Genomic DNA, 24521 nt, shown 5'->3' with positions numbered 1-24521 from the left:
ATAATCTGAGCGTCCATTCTGCCACACTGTGCTAAAAGACAGCAGCAAAACCTACGACAGCTACGATATTTAAAGAGCAAGAGGTACAAAAAAGCCTCAGAGTCTGTGCAAGGTCTTGCTCCAGCTACACCTGCGACCCCGCGCCAGTTTCATTGAAACCGAAGGAATTTTGACTTGAATTTCAAGAGGAAAAACAAGCCAAAATGTGCCATGATCGAACTCCTAAAGCATGCAGTTGAAGTCTGTTGTTGCCTAGAAAGGTTCCTAGTAGCAAGCTAACGCCAGGCACAATTACATCCAAACAGGAAATGTCAAGAAATAATATTTATTTTTAGATAAATACATGAGATTCAGAAGTTCAGTAAAAGTGAATGACTAATGCATAGTAAGCCACCAGTGAAGAACCTGATTTTATTCTTCTGATTTCTACAGAATTATTTTTAGAGCAACATTTCATAAACTTAATAAGAAGGGAAAGAATCTTATTAACCAGAAAGCTGGTCTACATTTTGCGGCAATTTTGCTCCAAGCAAGACGTACAGCTGAACAATAATTAGGTACAATAACTACATTATGCATGTCTTGCTTCTTGTATATGAGGGTCCATTTTTGAATTATAAGGATTACATATTGGTTTAACTTTGAATTATCTATCCGCTGCCATTGATACTTTCACATGCTAGGAAAACCAGGAAAACCAAACCTCTCCTGGAGGTACCTGGCCTGGGCTCTCTGGACTCTCCACTATTTTCATTTTTTAAGTGTTAATAATTTCAGCAGCTGTTGAATCATAATGAGATAAAGTCATAATCGGAATTTAGTAAGAGAGATGTTATGGTTTGTCACATAGCCATGAAAGTATATGGGAGACTTGTTTATTAATTTAAAAGGGCAACAGGACTACGGGGCTGTGCCTTTTCCAAGTAATATGGTAACCCACGGGAAAAGTTTTGGAAGCAGGATCACGAGTATTTATTTTAGGGCTACTTACAGGTAAAATTTAATTAGTAAAATGCAATTAGTACCAGAAAAAGGGACTACCAAGGGGCTATTCATTACTTGTAGTGGGGGGTCTAGCTCTAAGGTTAAATGTCAGGTAAGCTACCAGATGTTTTACAAATATTTTTGTATACACATGCTGTCATTTGAGGGTTCCCTGGTGCTTACCAGCTGTGTCACTCACAGACAGCCTGCAAGGGGCAGGAGGACACATCCTCTGGACAGCACGGGGCACTCTGCCCACATACACTGCTGTTTGCAGCAGCTGTGGGGCAGGAAGGCAGAAATCCCCCTGTTCCCACCATGCTGGAGGTCGTTCCTTCCTTCCAAGCTCCTTGGGAAATAAGGCTCTGCTCACAGAGGACAAGAATATCAGAGTCTGGCTCTGAGCTTAAAGGACTGCTTTAAATTTTCATTAGAGATGGGGAACTGCGCCGAGCCAGGAAGCAGAATCCTGGTGGATGGTCAAAAGCACCATTTATAGGAGCAGCCCGCAATTACCCACCCAGAACCATTGTTTACCACTGTCAAATGTTTGGCAATTTACTGCTTTTCTACAGGGCTTCAACCACTCATAAAGTTTTTTAATTAAAAGTGCACGACACAACTTCAGACATGGAATGAAACATTCATTCGCACGCTGCTGTATTTTCCAAGCAGAGTACAGATGCAGAGAAACAGCAAGAAAGATGCTGCTCACAGCCAACCAAATGAATGGCAAGGATCTTGTTTTCACCACAGCATGCAACAAATAAACACATTAAATGTTTGTGTACTGGGTGTTTCAGCTGAGCACGAAGTTGCCCATTGTGCATGCAGAGATGGAAAATTCCTGTGCAAATGGCCAGTCAGCTGGTCTCACTATTACTTGGGACTATAACTACATTAACAGCTCTGCTACCTACAGAATTATCTCCAAGTCCCGCTGAGTCTGGGAGCTCATTCAGGGCCTATTTTACAGCGTATTCTCCAGATGGTTCCCTTCCTAAAGGGAAGATTTCCAGTGGTGAACATGTGCATTTTTTTTGCTATTGAAAATATTCTGCCCTCGCAGACACAAGAGACAAATCTCCTGAGGGAAAATAAGCACAAGCCGTAACACAATTCCTCCAGTGCCCCAGAGCTAAGACAGGAACAGCAGCACTGTGCCCTGTCTCCTGGTGTCCCGGCCACTGCCTGTGTGCGCAGTTCCTGTGCAACCACGGTGCTGAGTGAGCAGAGGAAGCACCAACTCAGCGCCGCACTGTGCAGAACAAGGGCAGCACTTACCTGGGGACTCAAACCACACAAACTCCTCAGGTTCTCATTTACTCTTTACTCGGTCAAACCTCGAAGAATGAGGTTTGTCTGGATGGAGAAGGCAGGGATTGGGACTTTTTAAAGTGTTGTGTTTACCTGCAGAAATGCCATTGTACGGCATACCCCCATGGTTTTGTAACAGCAATTGCAGCAGTCATGCAGGATGTTTTTGCCTAATAAAAATTTTCTTTTATATTGTCAAAATCGTTTTTGAAAACTGCATCACCAAATTTGTTATTGTACAAACCAAAGTATTATGACTAAGATAATTATTTCAATTTTGCTTAATGTGTCATGAGCATGAAAAATTGATTGAGCTAGAAAAGCAAATGTAATGGAAACCCATCTTGTCTTCTTAAATATATCTTTGAACAGAAGTGAACGTCCAAAAATTGTGTGCCTGGCAACTTCCAGTGACATTTTGACAGTTTGTGGAATCTATCATCAGGGAACAACTTGTAAATTTAGTTTGGCATTAGGGACTCTCTCCCTGTTAAGTGTTTCATACCACAGATTCTGTTTTGAAAGTGGGGCCATTTGGCCTCTCTATTTTTCTTTTCTTGTCCATGACAGAATGAATCTCAAAAGGGCTGACAGTAAAAAGTCATTAATTTGAAAGGCTCCCATTCAAATGGAAATGCACTGGAAGGAGGGAATGGCTGACTCCAGATTTCTCCAGTCTCCCTGCAGAGAGCTTGGACTCCAACACCCTGGAATTTTACCATGAACTAAACCCAAGAAACTAGTCCTAGAGAAATAAAGGATAAGAATATGGATATTGAGCTGTGAGTTCATTCAGTGGAGAGGGGAGCTGGCAGCACGAAGAGACACTATTTTCTGGAGAAGATGCCATGTGTTGTCCTGGCCATTCCTGTGCCCTCTTCAGAGCCTACTCTCAGACCAAACCTTCATGGGTGAAGAAGTGATGAAGGCAGGGAGCACACACTGCTGTGCTCCTTCTTGCCTGTGGATTGTTCCACTTGTTGCCAAGGCGGTGCTTGTGCTCCTGCTGTGCCTTGTCCATGAGGGGTGAACTGCCATCAGATGGGTGGGATGATGGAAAATAGGGGTTGTGTGCTACTGCGGGAGCCTAGGGGAGCTGGATGCACTGAGTCTGTTCCAGCAAAGGGAAAGAGGAGAGCCCCAGCAGGGAGCTCTGCGCTCCTCCCCAGAGGACGCAAAGCAAGAACAAGGCCAGCTGGGACCTAGACTTACTAAGCTGGCATCTAAGACTGCCAGGTCTACAAAGCTCTGGCAATTTTCACAGGGAATTGCATACTAGAATTCATATTTACATCAGTAAGGTCCAAAGACACATCCCTAGACCCACATGTATACTATATGAATACACCCACATCTTCTCGTTGCCTGAACAGAGGCCACGAAAGAAGATTTCTGTGACTAATCTGAGGCAGATGCAGTAACAAGGTGTTCAGGAGTGTTATCTACTCTTTCTCATAAAGCTGAACAATACTGATGCCTAAACACACGCTTGGAAAGGCATTTCTCAGATCCTTTCAAGGCTCTTTCGGTTCAGCAATCTGAAAAAAAAAAAGTGACATGTTTTTGGAAGCCTGCCAGAGCCGTGATAAATAATACGCTGCCCTGATAGTTTCTATACAGCAGCCCCCTGAAACGCACTGCAGCCAAAGAACCTTCCTCTCCTGTAAACACTTTTGCTGGTTTTGTTAGTACAGGATATAAAATAATAATTTAGATGTGTTGAAATAATGCATTTTATCAAATGTTTTGGTATTTTTTTAATGTGGCTCTGCAGTGGCATGCCACATGGTTACTGTTGTGTGCCTAACCTGAAAACAGATTCAAAGTGCCAAGAGCAACCTGCATGCAGTGATGCTCCTGTTTACCCTTTGCTAGTACATTAACTGCACATTCAGATTAGGCAGAGATTATGCAAAATATGCAAAATATATGTATGCAGAGATTCCTCTGCTCGCTCATGAAGTTATAGGATTTTCCAAGGGTGGGCACAACCTACGTGGAGTAGCGTGCTGCACAGCCAAGCCCCTGAGACACACTAAGCTTAGGAATGTATGCTGCACAGGCCAAACTAAAATCTTGTGAGACTTCAAGTACATCCATATCTTATTCCCTGTTTAAATTAAAAGGAGTTTTCTACACAACTGTGCTCCTGACCTCCTGCTGTTTTCCACTTTCAGGACCTGTCCATTTCCTATTTGCTTTGTAGAGTCAGAGTCTGTGCTGATTCTGTTTTTGTGTCCACCGATGTTCCCTACTTCTAAAACTCCCATTTTCCAGCAGAGTAGACCACAGGTAGCAGTCACACACACGTACACCAAAGGAGTGTTCAGAACAAGCCTCAGCGTATCTGCAGTGGGGATATGGGGGAGGCTGGCAGCATGAGGTACCGGAGTAAGACTTCAAGTGTTTGTAAATTAATTTTAGTCACATTGGCCACCTTGCAAACATAAACATAACAGCCACGGAGCTGCAGATGGAGGAGGTATGTGTTACTCCTCTCTCCCTCAATGCCACGATAACGCGATACAGCCGTGCAGAAGCTCGTGCAGGAGTTCTCCCTAATCATTTTCAGCAAGAGCAAACAGAAGGAGAACAGTAGAAAAGCCTGACTCTGACCATGTGCAATCACAAACGCAAGCACAAAACTCACAAAAAAGCTGCACAAGGAATAAAGCTAAAGGAAAGCTTTTCTCTAAACATGAATGTCTGAGGCTCTGGTTCAATGACTAAAGACCAGAGTAAGATGTCTAAATTGAATCCTGTCTCTGCTACAGAACTTTTGTGGCCTTAGGGAGGTAATTCCAGGTGAGACTCCGCTGTCCAAATGTGGGCATCAGATGCCAGATTACCTGAGATTCCTTTCGCAGTGAGTTGAGTCTTGAGTCACCCATTGAGTCAGACGTTAGTTTATTTGTGCTCTACTTTAAAGCGGGTAACCACATTTGGTCAAATGCATCTCACTTAGCAGCAAAGGTAATTAAATTGACACATTTACCTCAAGCAAGGCAGGCAAGGAGATCATTAGCATTCCTTGGAGAAGGACCCCAAAACCAGACAAACACGCTGCTACAATGGAGACAGGGCTTACCTGCAGTATGTGCTCAAGGAGGACTGCTCTGAGAGCTTGGAGACATGCTTGGAATGGTGAAGCTGAGACTTTTAGCCAATTGCTTCTGGCTGGCAGAGCACTTTACCTCTCTGGGGAAGCACAGTAAAGATAAACACTACTGCAACGCAAATGCACGTCTGTGTGGCTGGGAGGGACATGTCCTAAACCAGGGCATGGAGAAAGTACGTGGATTTCTGAAGGCTTCTTGTAGTGACAGGAAGAACTGCAAGATGTGAGGAGCACAGAAACACAGGAACCTGGATTGTCGAGTCTCGTCCCCTGCTATTGCAACTCTGTAACCTAAGCATCTCTGTGAATTCCAGCAAAAGACAAATTGCTGTTTTAACTGGGTTACTTGTAATAAAAGTCAGGGACGTGTTCCGAAGCTTTACCCACAGGAAAGTGTGCTACAGAAGCACTGCATTAAGAGTAATGGGGCTATTCATGAGAAAAGACATGAGAAGAGCAAGCAACAGAAATGCCTGCATAGGCCATAAATCAGCAAAGAAATGTCTCGCCATGCAGTGACACAAGAACTGGGTCCATCTGCAAGCAGTGTGCGATCTCCTTATGTCAAAGGTCACCTTGGACTCACAGGGGAAGCTGACGATGGCAGTAGCGTTTCCAACAGCAATTACCATCCAAACACGGAAACACTCAGGCTGAAAGAGATGTCAGGCAGCCTTCTTGCTCAGCCTTCTGCTCAACACAAGGGTAGCTATGAGAGCAGACTTGGTTGCTCAAGTCTTAACCAAGCTGGCCTTGGAAACCCCAGGGCAGTTGTCCTCCTGCCATGCACCACAGTGAAGAGCCCACCTCCAGCTTTCTGAAAATCTTGTTGATATTGGAAGCTATTAGGAATCCCTGAAACCTGCTATTCTCCAAGTGCTCAGTTCTCTCAGTCTCTCAACAGAACATGTGCTCCAGCCACTGACCATCTTGGTGGCCCTCTGCTGAGCTCAGTTCAGTTTATGGATGTTTATCCTGTCCTGTGGGCCCAAGACTGGGTGCAGTATTCTAGAAGTCATCTAGCAGGGAGTAACCACTGCTCTTGATCTGTGGCTAAGCTCCTGTTAATACATCCCAGGATGCTGCTAGTGTTCTTGGTTACCAAGGCACATAGCTGGCTAGCGTTCAGCACATGGACCTCCATGTCCATTCCAGGAGAACTGCTGAAAACTGCCATGCCCAGATCATTTTGAGGACCTTTTCCACCAAGCAATGGCTACCACCTGAAACCAGCTCATCTGCTGCGCAGCCTGGGCCAAGTGGTCCCACGGGTGCCCACAGCTTGAGAATTTTAGGGAAGGCCACGATCATTACCTAATCTGCAGTCACTTTAAAGCCCTTCTTTCCCAGTAGGATTGTCGTATTGGAAGGGTTGACAGAGCTGAACTGGCAAACACTTGCTGCTTCCGTTGCTGTGCATGGTGCTAAGACTGAGTAGCTGCACTCTCTCACTGCCCTTCACAGTCTTTCCCCATTGCCAAAATCACGGGTGTCACATAACTGCTTTCTTTATGCAATAGCAGAAATCAAGATACAAATGCATCTGGGTATAAACAGAAATGCAGGAATAGATTTCCTTGGTCTTGAAGGAATTCCCATGTTCTGTGTGAGAACACCACTGATACACAGCAAAATGTATCGTGGGTTTTGATACATTCTTTTTTCAGACCTTTTTGAATCTCTGTACAAGAGCAGTCTGTGCTATCCACCTTCAGCTTAACATTTTGCATATATATTACATAGAATCCTCAAAAGACAAAAATATTAAGTTTTCTAAAAGCAGGTGAATAATTTTTCATACATAGTTTATTCAATTACTTTTGCTTCTGTCTCTGCTTAGAGAGTCTTCCTCAAACAGATGGCATTTTTTTAATGTATCCATTAGCTGAAATTTTCTAATGAGTAAGTTCTGTGAACAATCCTTGCTCTGTAGCTTCATTTTGCAAATTCTCATCTTTCAGCTGCATAGGAATTTACATTCTATTTTATAAGAAATTAATTTACCCTCCTGCTTTGTTTGGAAAGTTAGAGGTGAAAGGTGCAGTAAAGTTGAAATACTTTGTTTTGCTGGCAGCACTGCTCCTGACTGCAGAATGATGCTGGAATTATCTGCAAAAGCCAGAGAAATGACAGAAAGGGATTTCAATGTCAACAATCAAAGGAACAGAGGAAAAGCAGCCGTAAGCTGCAAAAAGTAATGAAAGTGGGATTAATTTTTTACTCTGTGGCAATGCTAATTCCTCAAGGAGCAGAAAGTAGTAGATTTACTCGGGGAATCCTCAGCCAGTTTGTGCTGCAGTCAGCTTATCACTGCAGATGAACTGCTAGCGCACTTCTTGTTATCTTCAAGGGCATGTACAACTTTTGTTTTTCACATAAACTCCATGTTCATGAAAGATGGAGGAAAGGCATGCCTGAAGAGTACAGATCTCCATTTGCCAGAACAGATTTAGTATAGCCTGCAGTTAGTGCTCTCACATCTGCCTTTCATTTCTCATTTCAAAAAGTCAGGCTCTCAATGAAGTTCTTGACCTCACCTGACTCCGCCAGCATCCAAAAATGAAGTGGTGATTTTGACAGTAAGTACCAAGCGAGTTCCAAGATGCTTAAATTTGCACTGGCGATCAAGCAGTAACAATTTTCAATCATTATTGTTCAAAAGTGGATTTGAAAACCGCTTACTTGGAATGGATAGCTCCACTCACTACCTGCTGCAGTCTCCAGATCTTAAAGAGATACTGATGCATAGTCTGGGGTGACTTACTTAAAAGTGCTGCATTAATCATATGCAGGATGTGTAATGAGTTCTTCTTCTATGCCATGCTATTAAGCCTCTCCTGAATAGATAGGTGTAGCTTGTTTGACAATCAGAAATCCTAGAAACATGGGCTGGTAAACATCTCGGGAGATCACTGGAACAAGATCTTCTCTGCTCTGAGGAATGGCCGTTCATGCTACAGACAGCCCTGATAGATGTTTATCCAACCTTTTTTAAAAAATAAAATAAATAAATAAATAAATCTCCTTTAAATCTTCTTTCTAAATCTCCTGAGATTCTGGCTGCTCACACAGTAGCAGGTGGGTTTTTTTCTCTCTTTTTTTTCCTTCCGCCTGATATCTTAAGTAATCTCCCTAATTGCACTTCAGGAAGTTGCTTTTTATCCTGCCATTGGTGGTCACAGAACAACTGATTACTGCCATCTTTACAAATGTGTTTACACATCTGAAGACTGTTCCATGTCCTTACATTGTGTTTTCTTTTCGAGATCAAACAATCAAATTCCATCACGCCTCATAGCTTACATTTCCTAAGCCCCTTGCAGCTCTGGTTGCTATTCTCCTGTCTTGTTTGCCCACATCTTTCTTTAAAAGTGTGTGTAACGCTTGAAACTGGATAGCGTGCTTCAGTCAAGCCTGCCTGTTGCTAAACAGAACAGAAATAACACCCTCCAATGCCTTACATACGATCCTCCTGCTACTGGAGCTCAGAACAGCACAACTATTTTGCAGCACTGCACAGTCCATGACCCACTACAATCCCAAGGCTCTCTCCTGCAGTATTTTCTCCTAACGAGACAGTCCTCGTTTGACATGTGATATTCCTTCCTAAGTGGCGTACTTCATACTTCTTCTGCTAGAATTTTATCATGCTGAATTTAGACTGGGTCTTCAATATCTCAGGGTCATTTTAAAACCCAGTCTTGTACGCCGTGACTGGAATCACTGCAAGTGTTATAAAAGTACAATCCACTCCATCGCCCAAGTTATCACAGAAAATACCAGCGAAAAATGATCCTGGAAAATTCCCTGAGAGATCCTATTTGTGTGTCCTTCCTTTTTGACACTAACCATCCATAAAGGCTTTGGAAATACAGGTTTTCATTAGCAGGACTGTTATAGAATACACAAAGGGCAAAACTCTCCATACATCTCACTGTGGTCAGTAAAACCAGCTACCTCTCTTCTAGAGTTAAAGGCTGAGAGCCATCCTAAGAAAACTTCCCAAAATCAAATAAAAATCGGATATCGGGAAAAAAGCAGCAAGTTGCTCTCAGCCACAGCCGATGACAGCCCTCCAGAAGTGCTGTTTAACAACTCCTGTTGAAGAATACAAGCATGACTATTTCAGTAAGCCCACACAATTCTGAAGCACAGTCCAATTTAATTTAGAAAAAAAAAAAAAAAGAGAGAGAGAGAGATTTTGCTAAAATTACTATAGTATAGGTTTTCAATTTGTATTACCATAGCAACAAAGGACCTCACTTGAAATGAGACCCCCCCTCTGCTCTTGGTGCCAGTGCATAATGCTCAGAACAGGAGACAGCCCCTGTCCCACGCGGCTCGAGGTGCCTTCCCCAGCCCGGCCCGAGGTGCCGGAGCCCACCCGCAGGAGTTTCCCTGCCTCCAGGACCCCTGCCCAGGCAGGTAAGAGCAGCCGAGGAGCAGGAGCACAGCAGCTCTGCGCCCCCCGGGAGCCAGCACACGTGGGGTGGGAGTGGTTTGCCCACGAACGAGTCCGTGGCAGAGCTGAGGATGCTGCCGGCTCCTTAACCCCGCCACCCAGGTTTAATTCCCCGCTTAAAATCGGAGCCGATCCCCGCTCCGAGGAGCTCCCCCCGGCTGTCCCGCAGGTTCCCGTGCAGAGCGGGCACGGGGAGCGCTCCCCTGAGCTGTGCGAGGGGTGCGGTGTGGTGACCCCTGCACGGGATTTCGGCTTCCCTGGAGCCATCCCTCTGGGGGGGGGGCCGTGTGTGTGTGTGTGTGTGTGTGTGTGTGTGTGTGTGTGCGCGAGCCTTGCACACTTCTCGGGGACACGCACAGCACCGAGTGGGAAGAGCACCACAAGTTCATTAAGGGTGCCACCGGTGGGCAGCACCCTGCTTCCAGCACCCCACCGGGGGTGACAGCGGGGCAGCACCCGTCCGTCCGTCCGTCCGTCCGTCCGTCCATCCGTCTGTCCGCCCTCCACCCTGCCGCTGCGCCCCCCCGGTGCCAGGCACGACCCCAGCGGGCTGCCCCCTTTCCCCGGCGAGCCCCTGGCCCCGCGGAGAAGCGGCTCCGTAGAGCGGGAGGTGCGGGCGAGCCCCTCCTGCCCCGGCCCCGCCGCCAGCTCGGGCGCGCCCCCGCGGGGCGGGCTCTGCGCGCCTTTTGCGCGGCTTTTGCGCGGGGGGAGCCTCCGGATGCGCCATGCGGAGCGCTCGGCACCGGGACCCTCGCCGGCTGCGGCTCCGGCTCTGGCTGCGGCCCGGGGAGCGGGGAGCTGGGCAGCGGCACCCGGGGCTGCGGCCGCCCCCATGCCGCGGGGCCGCCCCCCGCCGCCCGGCACCAGGCAAGTTTGCGGGGAACTTTTCCGCCGGGGTTGCGGGCACCGGGAGGCACAGCCCGGCACGGTGGGCTCCCCCCCGGCTCCGGGGTTCCCCTCCGGGGGTCGTGCGGGTCCCCGCAGGGGTTGCAGCAACAGGTCGGCTCCTGCGGCAGGGCTGGCAGAAGGAGCGGGCTGCCTCCGCTCCCCGCAGCGGGAGGCGCTCGGCTCCCGGCGGGGCCCTTCCCGGCTGCTCCCCGCCTTCTGCCGGCTGCGGGAGCCGCCTCGTCCTGCGGGCTGCGCTGGGGATGCTCCGCCAGCCCCGCCGCGGCTCCCGCTCGCTCCCGCCGAGCCCGGTGGCGGCACGGCGCGGTGCGGAGGCTGCCGGCTGAGATTTCCTCGTCCTGGGCTAACCTGAAGGTGTCTTGCAGAGTTCTCTTTGAAATACTCGAGATGGCTTTGCTACCGAGCTACTTAGGGACTCGCGGTCGCGGCAGCTAATAGGTAAAGTTAACTGGTCTTGATAAACATTGTATTTCTGGCAGGTTTTTTTTTTGTTTGAAAAGATTTGGGGGGGCAGAGACAACATTCGTAAAATATCTGCTCCATGACTACCTTTATTTCAATGGCAAAATACGGCTATATGCAAATAAATGCCAAATCCTTTACTTTATGACAAGATGTTTAAAAGACTGTTTTCAATATGACTTGCTAAAATTGCTTAACAAATATATTTCAGTGTGAGTGAACTACCGTAGTTATTGCCTGTAATGTATGTCCGAACCTTCTCCTGGGGATATAAGTTATCTAGCAAAGTTATTTCACTTCTGAATGTTACCGGCAGAATAGGGCTCAGCCATATAAAACAAACCACCGGGTAACGTTTGTCATCATTCAGTTTGTAGGATGTCACAAGATGCCCTAAAGCGTAACACTGACCAGATCAAGGAGAGCAGCATGCAGATATGTTTGGTTTTTTGTGTTTGTGTGTTTTTTCAGGATTACTTTGGTTTATGCTATACATTGACCCCTGTAAGTTTTACTTCAATTTGGCTGGAGGTTCACTTTGCACGCAGAGCTAAAGTTTGAGATTTGTTGTTGCTACCTAGAGAGCTGTGTGAGCACAGCTTGGTATTGCATGGGGGACCCTGCCAGTGGTGATACAGGATGGAAATCAGGTGTCAGAAGAGAGCTGCATTTAACACTGGCTATTTTAACTAAGAAAACTATAAAACATGGAAACTGCAAAGCCGTTTTTTACAGGATCCTTTCTGACAAGTCACTGTATTCACATTCACCCTGCACTGAAACTTTTTTCTGCTAAATTTTGAAATGGTAAAAGGCAGCAGAGATCAGTTCCAGGCACTGGAATTGATAGAAGAGTCTAGGGGGGAGTTACGCATCTTCCTTGCATGCTTGTTATCACCCAAGCACAACTTTGAATTGTCTGCATCACAGAGCAGTATCAGGACTCCTTGCAGGAGCTCTGATTACATCAGAGATGCACTGCAGAATTCAAAATACTGCAGAGGATGCTGGAGGGGGGAGAACAGAACTTGAAGTGGAATTTTAGCATGTTACTTCGGGTTTTTATTTCTTTACCTCAGAAGGGCACCTTTAATAATTCTTTCCCCCACTGTCTAGGAGTCTGGCACCCTTCCTGAATTTGTGCTGAAAGTAAGGGCAGTACAGATTTCTAATTCAATTTCTTCACCAGACATAATGGATCAGAATATCATCTTGTGCAAGAGAGATTTTTAAAAAGATGTTATATCTTGATTCACATGCAGGACACACCATTTAGAGTCACCAAGAGCTCTTGCCATGGGACAGTTATTCTGTATTACTGTGGTTTCTAGAAGCCAGAACTTCAATCAGGACTGTATAATGTGGTAGGAGTCAATTCTTGCCCTGGTAAGCTTACAAACAAAAGTAAAGAAGCTCAGGGAGAAGTGAGTTATCAAAAACAAGCACACAAGATGAGCGAGGGAGCTGGAAAGAACCGGACTCCACAAACTCCCAAGCATTCAAAGGGCAGAATGCTATCTCAGATGAGGATGGATTTTATCACTGGGCCCTACATAACCAGAGCAGTTTTATCTGAAGGAGGATTTTACTGTTATAGCACATCCTTAAAGTTCATCTTGTTTAATTGTTGTGAAAATGGTTGCTGTAGGCTAATGTGTTTTTATATTCTAATAACGTACTTCTGAATGCATTTCTTACACCTATCCCCAATGTCATCAGTCTGCAATCCACGAGTAAAGCAGGTTGCTCTTTTTGCAAGCTGACTAACAAAAAAAAAACCCTTTCTAATCATCAGATAGCTCCCATCTTAAAGTAGTGCTGATCATCATTCTGAGAGGTGCCTTCCAATGAAGAAACATGCAAAGAAGCACATGGCTTTATTTTTCACCTTCCTCTTCTCCTTCAATTCAGACCATCCTTCCTATTGTCCCTTATTTTCTCCTATTCTTCCCTCTTAGATATGAAGCTTTGTGTATCGGAGGTAAAAAATCACGTAAATAACACATGTACAGTATGAAATACCAAAGCTGCCTACGTGGAGCCTGTGGGCTTGCCAGTTCTGGTTATGGAAATAGAAGGAACCACCTTTCATAACTGCAGTCACTGTGTGTTACACAGGGGATTAATTTGTCCAATTTATTGTCTCGCACAGGTCGAGAAGCTGGAAATGAAGAACGAAATTATTTTTTCTTTGCTCTGTTGTTTCACAGTTGATGCCTCAGGGTTACAGCGTGTGTCTGACACACGCGAACATTTACATTTCCCTCTCCCCATTTCTTTCCATTGTGTCAACAATGGATGTGGTGGGAGATCAAACCAGTCACAGAGATGAGCTGCCTCCTCATTTTTCCTGGCTGAGATTCAGAGGATAAATTGTTGCTAACCAACATCATCTGGTATTACAGAAGGGAAACCGGTTAACTTAGCTCCCATTTATCCACAGTCTTCCATAAATCATGATCTTTATTCTCTTTAGGCAAGCCCAGCCTTAGACATAGTTGAGGCAGAGGGGAAAAAACTTGTTTCTAAAGAAAACAACAGTTACTCTTAAGGAGAAGGATCCTACGTAACCATACATCAGGTAGCTCCATTTTCCCACCTACAGCTTGAGCTCACAGTGCAGCATTTCTGCAGACGGGCATGCTTTAGTAGACCAGCTCTTAGGTCACTAGGAGTGCTTCGTGTGATAGGACTGTAAGTCAGGGTAATTACAAGCTCAACTGCTCCTTGCTTGCACTGTTCAACATGCTCTAGCTAGCACTATGTGAGCCAGCTGTCATTCTCCTCAGATCCATTCATTTATCTGAGCCCTGCAGCTTTAGCAGTGGGCAGTGGCAGAGTGCCACTGTTTGTCGTGATGCTCCGCTGATAATCCCAGCGTTGGCTGGAGTTCTCTAGACAGTGACTTTTTAGTACGACTGCATTTTGTGTAATGTTCGTTCATAAAACAGGACTTGCAGATCAGTACGCCTTCACTTAAGTCTTTCTTGAGACAACACACAAACTTAAATAATCTAGAAGTTTACTTGAGTTTATTATACCCTCCTTTTCTAAAACTCCTTTGGAAGTTTTAGAATTGCCCATTGCCTGCCATGGGGATTCCCAAGAGTTATAATTCTGGAGCAAAGACAGGGCCCCTCAGTGATACAAACAAGTACGTAGTGATAAGGTACTGAAAGCTGAACATAGTTAAGATTTTAGCAGAGAGTGGGTTAACCCTCTAAACAGCCAATCTCAAATCACTAGCAATAGCAACAGAGATCCCACTTTGGGATAGCAGCAAGATGACAAAGCTTACCTCTGCCAAAACAGCCAGAAAATGGAACCACAGCTCTTGAAAGGTCTGAATCACACCTTGTCCATTCTTGTATATTCCCGTAGGCTTTCTTTTTCCACAGTCCTACCACAGGCCCTAAAGGTAAGTAAATTAATGATTTCTTTTTGTACTAAAGAGTATACACATTAAAAAAATCAAAACACATAACTCCATCCAAAGCTCAGCTGTAAGAGTATGTAAGGAACTGCTTCATTTAGAGTAATTCTGGGAAGTTTGGGAGCAGGACTGAGACAGTATTTTATTGAAAATATTATTTTAAGCCCCCATGCAGCAAAGAAAGCCTGTTGCTCTTAAACTGAAGTGCAGCTGTAGTGATGTGGTTTACAAACCCCAGCTTCTGAAAACAACAGTTCTGTGCTTAAGGATTAAACACTGCATAAAGCTGTAGCTGACTGTGGGAATGGAAGACCTAGAAGCAGGGCTGTACGATTCTCCTGAGCAAGAGCAGACTTTCAGACTGACTTTTAAATTGCAGTGAATCAGGGAGGCAAAACCTTTTAACATTTCCAGTACCTGTTTTTTATACCAATTTGAGCTTTGTGGTCCATGCATTCCACAGACTTCATACTAGTTTTGTGTGAGCAGAATTTGAATCTGATTTTCAAAGTCATCTTAAGAATTTTTTGGTTTCTTAGAATCACAGCTGGAGGTAGTCACCTTGGTTCTCAGCTACTACTCAATGTTAGAACAAAGACCTATTGTTGTGTTTAGGGTGCCAATTGTAATTGAAATAATATTCCAATTTTTGTGTAGAAACCATGTATTTCTCATGTATTTATTAACAATCTTTCGTAAATGAGTCAGTGAAAGGGGAGTTGCCATGTCATTAAATGAGTAAACTCTATACAAAGATTTTATGTGATCATCAATAGAAGTGTTTTTTCCAAAATTGTTTCCATATGGCTTTTTAGAAATTAGTCTTATAGTAACCGTTTTTCAAAGTATTTAGTTAATTACAGCATAATTGACTTCTGTTTTTTTTTTCTATATACTTAATGGGAACTAAAATAATTAAGATTTTAACATGTAATGTTAAATAAAAAAGACATAATTTCCTTTTCTAAAAAATACACTTGAATTCTATGTTCTTACGTGATACTATCATAATTTTGACACTTCCTTTCTGAAGCTGGAATATCCTGTCACATGCAGGAATTATTCCTGGTTTCCCTCTGTACCCACTGGGAACTGAGACCTCAGCATTTGAGACAAAAGTTCCCCAGTGTCAGTAAATGGAGTCAGTTCTACCTGACTGGACAAAAAGAGCCTCGCCAGAAAGCTTTTCTGACCATACTCAGACACTGCTGATTTCTTTCCAATTATTTTATCAACCATAAATGTTTCTGAGCCTCAGTCACTGCATTTGTTCCAAACTCGAAAACAACCACTCACTCACTAAACCCATATATCTGTTTTTCATTCCAGAAGACACTTGCAGAAGTAGCGAAGTGATGTGAAATTACCTTCCAAGATGACTCTTCTACCTGGAGAAAATTCTGATTATGACTATAGTGCCCTGAGCTGTGCTTCAGATACTTCCTTCAACCACACATTCTTTCCAGAAACAGAAACCCTTAAGGGAGTCTTTTACCAAAGAGCCAAGCTAATTCATCCTGAGGAGGATCTCCTGAAAGGGTTTCACCCTGATGATCGGAAGCATCATATTATTATAAACGTAGGGGGCATTAAGTATTTGCTCCCATGGACCACGCTTGATGAATTCCCATTGACACGTTTGGGACAGCTAAAATTCTGCAACAATTTTGATGACATACTAAACATCTGTGATGATTACGATGTGACATGTAATGAATTCTTTTTCGACCGCAACCCAGGAGCATTCAGGACAATCCTGACCTTTTTGCGGGTTGGAAAACTTCGGCTCCTGCGGGAGATGTGTGCGTTGTCTTTCCAAGAGGAGCTGCTCTACTGGGGAATTGAGGAAGACAACTTGGACTGGTGTTGTAAAAGGAGGTATCTGCAAAAAATGGAGGAGCTTACTGAAATAAATGAACGGGAGGATGACCTCATAGAAAATGAAACAGGTGAAACATTAGAGGAGACAAAAATTGGCTTGTGCATGAGAAAGTTACAAGACATGGTGGAAAGACCCCAGTCTGGCCTCCCTGGGAAAGTGTTTGCTTGTTTGTCTGTTTTATTTGTAACTATTACAGCAGTGAATTTATCCATCAGCACCATGCCTGACCTAAGGGAGGAGGAGGAAAAGGTAAGTTAACTTTTCAGGGTGGAAAACGGTATATGCTGAGAAGAGCAGAACAAATATGAGGTCTGATGGTATTGATTTGAATGGGGATTTTGCGGCTGCCTTTAGAGCGAAAAAATAGCACAAAGAAGATTGGAAATCTTACGTGACTGTGTTCAATTACTTGTAAGAATCAACCATATCAAGTTCTACGTCCAAAGAAAATGTTGTTAGTGGGCATTCTTCAGTACACTTGTATTGTATAACACCTTGTTAGGCTTGCATTTGGTATTTAGAATGCCTGAAATAACCAAGCAACATCTTCTGTGCAATAAGTAGTTCTTGTCTAAGTTTTGCATTTAACTTGTTCCAATTTGTCAATGTGTTTCCCCATAGCAACAGCTTCAATTCCTTTAATATTTTGGGTTTTAAAAAGCCCACAAAACTCTCTTTCTGTCACCGTACCAACTAAAATAGTTATTATCCAAGTGCCGATTACAAACTCCTCCTCTTTCTTCCAGGGTGAGTGTTCCCAGATGTGCTACAATATTTTCATTGTGGAGTCTGTCTGTGTGGCGTGGTTTTCACTGGAGTTCCTGCTAAGATTCATCCAGGCAAAGAGCAAGTTTGCATTTTTGAGAAGACCTCTAACCCTGATAGACATCATAGCCATTCTGCCATATTACATCACTTTGCTAGTAGATACCACTTCAGTGGGCTACAAAAAGCCCAGCTCTGGGAGCATCTACCTGGACAAAGTAGGTCTGGTCCTCCGTATACTCCGTGCCTTGAGGATTCTTTATGTCATGCGGCTGGCCAGGCACTCCCTGGGGCTGCAGACGCTGGGGCTGACCGCTCGCAGGTGCACCCGGGAGTTTGGTCTCCTGCTGCTCTTCCTCTGCGTGGCCATTGCACTGTTTGCACCGCTCCTGTATGTCATCGAGAACGAGATGGCGGACTCGCAGGAGTTTACCAGCATCCCCGCGTGCTACTGGTGGGCTGTCATCACCATGACCACGGTAGGCTACGGAGATATGGTTCCCAGGAGCATTCCCGGCCAAGTGGTGGCGCTGAGCAGCATCCTGAGCGGCATCCTCCTCATGGCATTTCCAGTCACTTCCATCTTCCACACGTTTTCACGGTCCTACCTTGAGCTAAAGCAAGAACAGGAAAGAATAATGTACAGGAGAGCACAGTTCTTATTAAAAACAAAGTCTCAGATAAGCAATGCATCACAAGGGAGTGATATTTTATTTCCCAGTCTCTCTTCTGAGACTAGGGACAATGAATGAAATTTAAGTTGCTATTTTTTCTCGTGTCAAGTAATGTTTTGTTGTAACAGATTTCATCTTTTAATTTGCTTTGGAAGCTTTTTACAAAGGTAACCCTCATATTAGAAGGAAGAAAAGGGGCTATTAACCAGGAACTGATGTGGTTTAAGAAGGCTATTATTATGTCGTTTCTTCCCCCTGACCTTCCCAGTATAACGTTTGGGACAGATCTTTCACTGAAATCATACGGTGGGATTTTAGGGATTGAAAGTTCTCTGACAAAAATAGGAACAACATATAATTCTGTACTTGACAGGCTGTTTTGTCATTTGAAATACACATTTTTTCAAACAAATCACAATGTATATAATCATTAAGCAGGCTGCCATTTTTCTTGGTCTTCTTGTATATAAATAATGTAAATACAAGAAAATTAATGGCTAAATTCTCTCCCAGTAAAATGCCTCAGAGCGTGATGGAAATAACCACAGCTGTTTGTCCCATTGTGCTGTTAAAAAAACACTAAGAGTTGTTGTTCACAACACCAACTGTATATTTCTGTACAAGTCAGCCATAAACGTAACAGGAAAAAAAAAGAAAAAAAAAAAAAAAGAGAATCAAAGTGTTTGTATCATAACCTCGCTAAAGATGTAAATACTTAGAGCTCACCAGCTTCAAAATTTAAATGAAGTTACAGCATTGATCCTATGTCACCAAATGTAGGATTCCAAGGAACAAAGTCTTTTGAGTTTTGTAGCATTTAACATTATCAAGAGGCGAATAGCTGCAAATCAAATGAAATATGCATGATAAGATGCCAGTCGTTCCCTACCATCTGTTTCCATGTTTTTACTTTACCTCAGATATGAAACAGAATTAAAAGAGGCCTGTTTCCAGGGGACACCCTACCATTACTTGGCAGATCAATATTGCAGCTACCCATTCACATTCTGCATTTGGTTCTTTAAAAGGAGCAGAAAATATATGGTCGTGGGAAGTTGCCAATGATGAAAAAAAGAAAATATCATTTGAGTCATGGAGTGGGGGTACTGACAGCTTTATACTTTACTGTCCTCAATCACGAGGGACCTAAGACTTAATTAACTATAACTTTACTGTTATTACAGACATCACAGTACCAGAGAAAATTTTAAATAGGCTATGAAAAAGCAATTAGGTCCTAAAGCACAGGTGTATTATTCATCCACATATGTCTTGGTCCAAGTTCCCCTGCTGAAGCCAGTGGGAGTACACGGGTCAGCAAGGTGCTGGGCTTTGGCACCTCTTTCTCTGGAGATTACCGACAGACCTCCCTTTTATTTTAGAGGGAACGAGACTGGTTCACATAACTCAGGAGACAAACTCCAGGCCTTTTAAAAAAAATGAGTGAAATCCAATTGCTTGACTTCATGTGTGCTCAGAGGTAAAGAAAAGATAAATGTATGAATTCCACTTTTTTTTTTCCTCACTAACTGTTAAGAGCTAGGGAGAGATTTGGAAGTTCCTCAGCCTGTGCTATTTGGTCAAGTCCATGTTACACTGGTTTTCTTTTCAAATGTCTTTAAAAAACAATTTGAAGGTGTTTTGGTATGCTTATTTTTAAGGAATAGTTACAAAATTTGCAAAAATGCACTTAACAAATAATTAGGGATCTAAGACTCTTCAGCCTGTCATAGGTAAACGTGCCTACGGAGCTTTACTGCAGCGCTAAAAGACCCAGACTAAACTCTTGGCAATTAATTACGTGCCAGAGCTAGGACTAAAACCAGCTTTTCACTCTTGTTCTTCGGCTCTAATTAGAGTTGGACAAAAAACGGGAACATTATGACGAAAAAAGGAACACATTTTCCATACAAAATACTCTTAATTTCAAAAATGTTTGATCATCTGTAGAATTGGCTTCAACACAAGTGCTATACATCCTTCTACCTTCGTGTCAGCAGTCATAAAAAGAGCTGGTAATTAGATTAGTCCTGTGAGCAACAGTTGCTTATCTAAGGATGTTTTTGACAGGCTGAGCCAGAAATAAGAAGCTGTAAGTGAATATAAGGAGAAATCAAGACTTACCAAATAAAACCTAAGCTTATTTCCTTTTTTTTTTTTTTTCCCTAGCTAATAAATGCTGAAGATCTGTCCATTTTCTCAGTGCCTTTACTTTGAGTTAATCCTCATTAATTTCATGTATCACTTTATGCCAGAATTATAGCTTGATTCTGAAGTCCTTGTCCAGAAAAAAATAAAAATAAATAAATCACCCTGAATTTGGGTGTTGGTTGAGCAAACCTGTGAAAGCATCTTGCCTGTTGGGAGTTCTGCCTGAGCCAGGAACAAAGAAGCCTTCCAGGATGCACCCCTGTGTAATTCTGAGCTTGGCAACACATCTCTTGTAAGCATACCAACATGTTTCACTGTGAATCACTCTAACAAACTTGCTTATGTTTTACACAAGGTAACGCATACTGTAGTCCTTATGCTAAATAAAGCCAGCTATACGTCTTCAGAGCACAACGTTAATACGAAACCCACATGCTGTGTTCCAGCTTCTGCTGTGAAGGCTGAACGTTTAACACGATTATGCCTCTTTACAGTACATTATCTGGAATTTTAGTCAAATTCATGAAAATTATGCATTGATTCAAAAGCTGGCTGTTTCCAGTGACACAGCTGACAGCTACCAAGTCACCTATCACTCCTTTTTTGCATTTTAACAGTATGTGAAGTCAACAAGAAAGTCCCAATAAAAACACTTTGTGCTTTCCTGAAGTCAAAAGAATTGTTTGAATTGCCACCGATAAAGAGTGGTGCTTGTCTCCACTGGAGATAGGCTCGCATTGCTATTTATATTAACCTGGCTATACTGCAGAAATACTACAGTGTGAATTCAAACAGCAGCAGCTGTATTCATTTTGGTTAATAAAGTGTTAGGTTCTCCTTTCACTTCCACGTGCTTCTTAAGGTATAGAGAGACTCAGGCATGCTACAGGCAGGCACGACAACCTGGGGTCATGAGGAGTGAGCAGCAGCTGAGGGAGAGTTTGGGCTGTAAGTATCACTAGCTGAAGCATGCTGGTTGTAAAAAAAAAGCACTTATTAGGAAATAAAATTCTCTCAGTATAGAATAACCTAGGTACCAGTTCAGCAGTTTGAATAGGGAAAATTTTCTTGCATGTTGTCCCAAGAGTCACAATCAGTTACTGACCTGTTAATTGGGACATAACTCAAAAACAATTTTAACCATTTAATCAAAGAAACTAACAGGTTCCAGAAAAGAACTGGAAGGATGTGTGGAGATTGAGGATGAGAAAAATCCCTAATAAAACCAGAACTTCCACGTAAAGGTGTTGTATTAAATTACTTTCTCCATAATCTTTCCCTTCTTCATCTGCATGTCCTCAAAAAACAGTAACAAATGGGATAAAATCATTGCTCCTTTGTTTTTCCCATTAAGTCAGTACTTCAGATTTTCATAGTCAGAGGTTTTCGTAGTGTTACCGAACAGTCAGAGGCTTTAGCAAGTCCAATTAAGCAATACCAACAATTATGCAGAACTGAATCATGAATTTGCACATCATCAGCTCCACGTCTGGGAAGGAAAGCTGGCATGCTCCCTACATTCATGACTTGTGTGGGTAGAATTTAACTGGGTATTCAGGCTGATGCAAAAGCAAAGAAGTTTTGCTGTAGAAGGTTCTCATTTCTACTGCTATAGCTCTGTGGTCTTATTAAACCAAAGTTTCATAGGAGTGGCTCTGAACAAAAGCTTTCTGCTCAGTCTTCCCCCTTCAGGCTACACACTGAGGCTCAAGAGTCAAAATTCGCGCTAGGCACTTACCAAAGCACCTGAAGGGGCAGCCTAGTTGCCGGAGATCTGACTCACCCCTGGCAGTGTGTAGTCTTCCCCATTCTTTATCTTTTAAATAAAGGTTGCCTAGAATGAACCAGATCCCTAGTTCAGGTGTCTCATTAAAAACCCAGTGTTAGGTCAGATGAATTGGAGCCTTAATCCTGAATTGCACAGACCCACCCATATCTTCCAGCACTAACTCCATGTTATTTGTCCTTTCCATGTCTCATTCACTACCTGTGGGGACCAAGAAATAGGAAGCAGCACCCAGAATCCTGGGCCAGAGAGGTCAGCTTGGCCTTGGCCAGGATCAGTGTGAAACAATGGCAGTGACAAACACGGTTCTTGGCAGCTCGTGCCTGACTGAAATAGTTCTGTTCCCCTCAATTACTGATTTGAGTTTTCTTTTGGCTTAGTTAAGAAACAAGACTAGTAAATTAAAACAAGAGGAAAAGAACGTACTTTAACAAAGCTGTAAAAGTTCACATCCCTCTCTCAGGTTTGTGACAGGCTGAAAACTGGAGTGGATGCTTCCAAACCTACAGACTTAATTGACTCTGTTTAAGCAGAAATTAGAAGTAAAAGTGACAAATGTGACTTTGAAGACTGGGCCATCAATCTCTGCTCATGCATCAGTCAGTGCTACAATGGTTCACGGCCTAGTTCTTTCCAGGTTAATAGTTCTGTTGGCTCCCTTGTGTGAGATTTAACAGGAATTTACTATCTATTTATCCAGAAGACGATATGGGTACCAAAAATACAGAAAAAAAAATGCCCGAAGTACAATGTCTTCTGAAATGGTGGATCTGTGGTATCCCATTGGCCATCTCGAGAACACAGGAAGTGCAACCTACAGGAACTAGGCAGAACTGAAGGCCTGAGCTAGAGGTCACGACTGGATGAATGGCACCCCCAGCCACAAAAATGCCTTCAGAAGTTCTATTGCTAACACAGAAAATGCTTAACACTAGATTTACCCATTCATTTATCACTACCTGTGTGGCATTTCATAATCCCATTTCAGCACTGGTAATGATCTCAGTGTTCCTAACATAGTAATGACCACATAAAAAGGACAGGGAAGCACAGAAGACTGGTTTAGATCCAAAACTTCCACCTCACCGCAGACTTCAGCTTTGTGCATGTTCTGTCTCGTCTTGTAACATTAGAGTGTAAGTCCTTCGGACAGTATTCCTTGTTTGGCATCAGCCAGTCACTGTATAGGACTATGTAAAGTCACACACCACAAATTAAGATAAATTGGTATACCACAAATAAAGTCAAGAAGAATATTGCCTGCACTGCATTGCCAAACTGAAAACGTTCCGAGTTTGGCCTATTAATTATTAACAATAAAATCAGAACTTCCTCCCTTTTTGCTTGTTGTTTTTCTTTGTCATTTTCCAGCATCTCGTGTCTTCTGAAACACTCCTTAGAATTCACTAAAGATACCAGGAGTGCTATTAGCCCTGCCAAAAGCAGGTTGAAGAAGCTGCACGACCGTAGCATCAGGGGACGTTTCTGCCCTGTCCAACAGAGTTTTACTTTCTCTTTGCCTGTGGGAACTAATCCAGAAGCAAATGTCACTTGAACAGAAATAAAGTTCTGCCATAGCTGGAAACACAGTAGGCCAATTAGGGTAATTAGAGCGTATTTGCTACACTTTATAAATATTCATTCATTATCCCTGTAGCCCTTGTGACGAGCTGAACAGCCTTGTGCAACACTGGAGTCAGCTAGGGCACATAAACACATGTAATGCTGTCAAGATGAGGTTTCAGCTTCTCCTTTATCAGGTATCCTATTTAATGACTGCAGTTTTGTAGCCATACTTAATTATATTCATATTTTTTTCCCTACATTCATTGTGGGTCCAGAAAAACAGGGCTTTAAACTACAATAATTAGCTTGCTCAAATGACTGACCCGGAATACAAGCAGTTCCCAGCCCTCAGCTGGAGATTAGAAACCCAAGGCTGCTTGTTTCCAAAGCTAGACAGACAATTTTACAGCTCTCAATCATTCAAGTTAAGTGGTCAGTGAGTATAGTAATGTTTATTTTTCTGCTCAGCATAGCACTGTAATTTAAACGGGTGCCTATCACAAGAACAAAGTTGTGTGGGCTAGCATGAGCTCCTGTACGTAATTATATAGAGGGGTAAAGTTTTGACACACAATTACTGAACAATACATTGAAGTGATGCTGCTCATTTTCATTAGTGAAACACTTCATGTCATGAACAAACTGAGTAATAGCATTGAGAGCTTTTCTGTCAGTAGTAGTTCTCAGGCCAAGCAAGGAAAAGACGACTCAGTATCACTCAGAAATAGAAGCACATCTTGGGAAATCAAGCAGATCAGATCCAACACTGTGGAATTGCAGGTGTCTTTAATTATTGAGAGGAATGCTTCAGGGGACAACCTGAGTGGGGAAAATTAAGACTGCAGAGTATCATGTGGCACAATAATTGGGTGAAGTTATCTTTTAGTTAGGTGAAAGCAGAGAGCACAAATTCAATACGGGTATCACAGGATGAAAACAAACATGATTTGACGGGATCAGAAAAGCAGCACCAGCAACAATAGTTGGCGTCCCAACACACAGGCTTCTGTATGCC

General features: G+C 43.3%; 1 protein-coding gene across 2 annotated transcripts; it reads left to right on the top strand.

Annotated features, from left to right (window-relative positions):
- Positions 1-11188: 11188 nt before the first annotated feature.
- KCNG1 (potassium voltage-gated channel modifier subfamily G member 1) lies at positions 11189-18672 on the top strand. Of its 2 annotated transcripts, XM_032198069.1 has the most exons (3): positions 11189-11225; positions 16012-16813; positions 17311-18672. In XM_032198069.1, the coding sequence occupies exons 2-3, from the start codon at positions 16058-16060 to the stop codon at positions 18079-18081; spliced, it is 1527 nt and encodes a 508-aa protein (XP_032053960.1). In that variant the 5' UTR covers positions 11189-11225; positions 16012-16057; the 3' UTR covers positions 18082-18672. The 2 variants fall into 2 exon arrangements, with proteins under 2 accessions (XP_032053960.1, XP_032053961.1); XM_032198070.1 differs by lacking the exon at positions 11189-11225 and having other exon boundaries at positions 15821-16813.
- The last annotated feature ends 5849 nt before the right edge of the window (positions 18673-24521 follow it).

This window comes from Aythya fuligula, chromosome 16, assembly GCF_009819795.1.
Source record: "Aythya fuligula isolate bAytFul2 chromosome 16, bAytFul2.pri, whole genome shotgun sequence".
Classification (NCBI taxonomy): domain Eukaryota; kingdom Metazoa; phylum Chordata; class Aves; order Anseriformes; family Anatidae; genus Aythya; species Aythya fuligula.
This window is presented reverse-complemented; position numbering and strand designations above follow the sequence as displayed.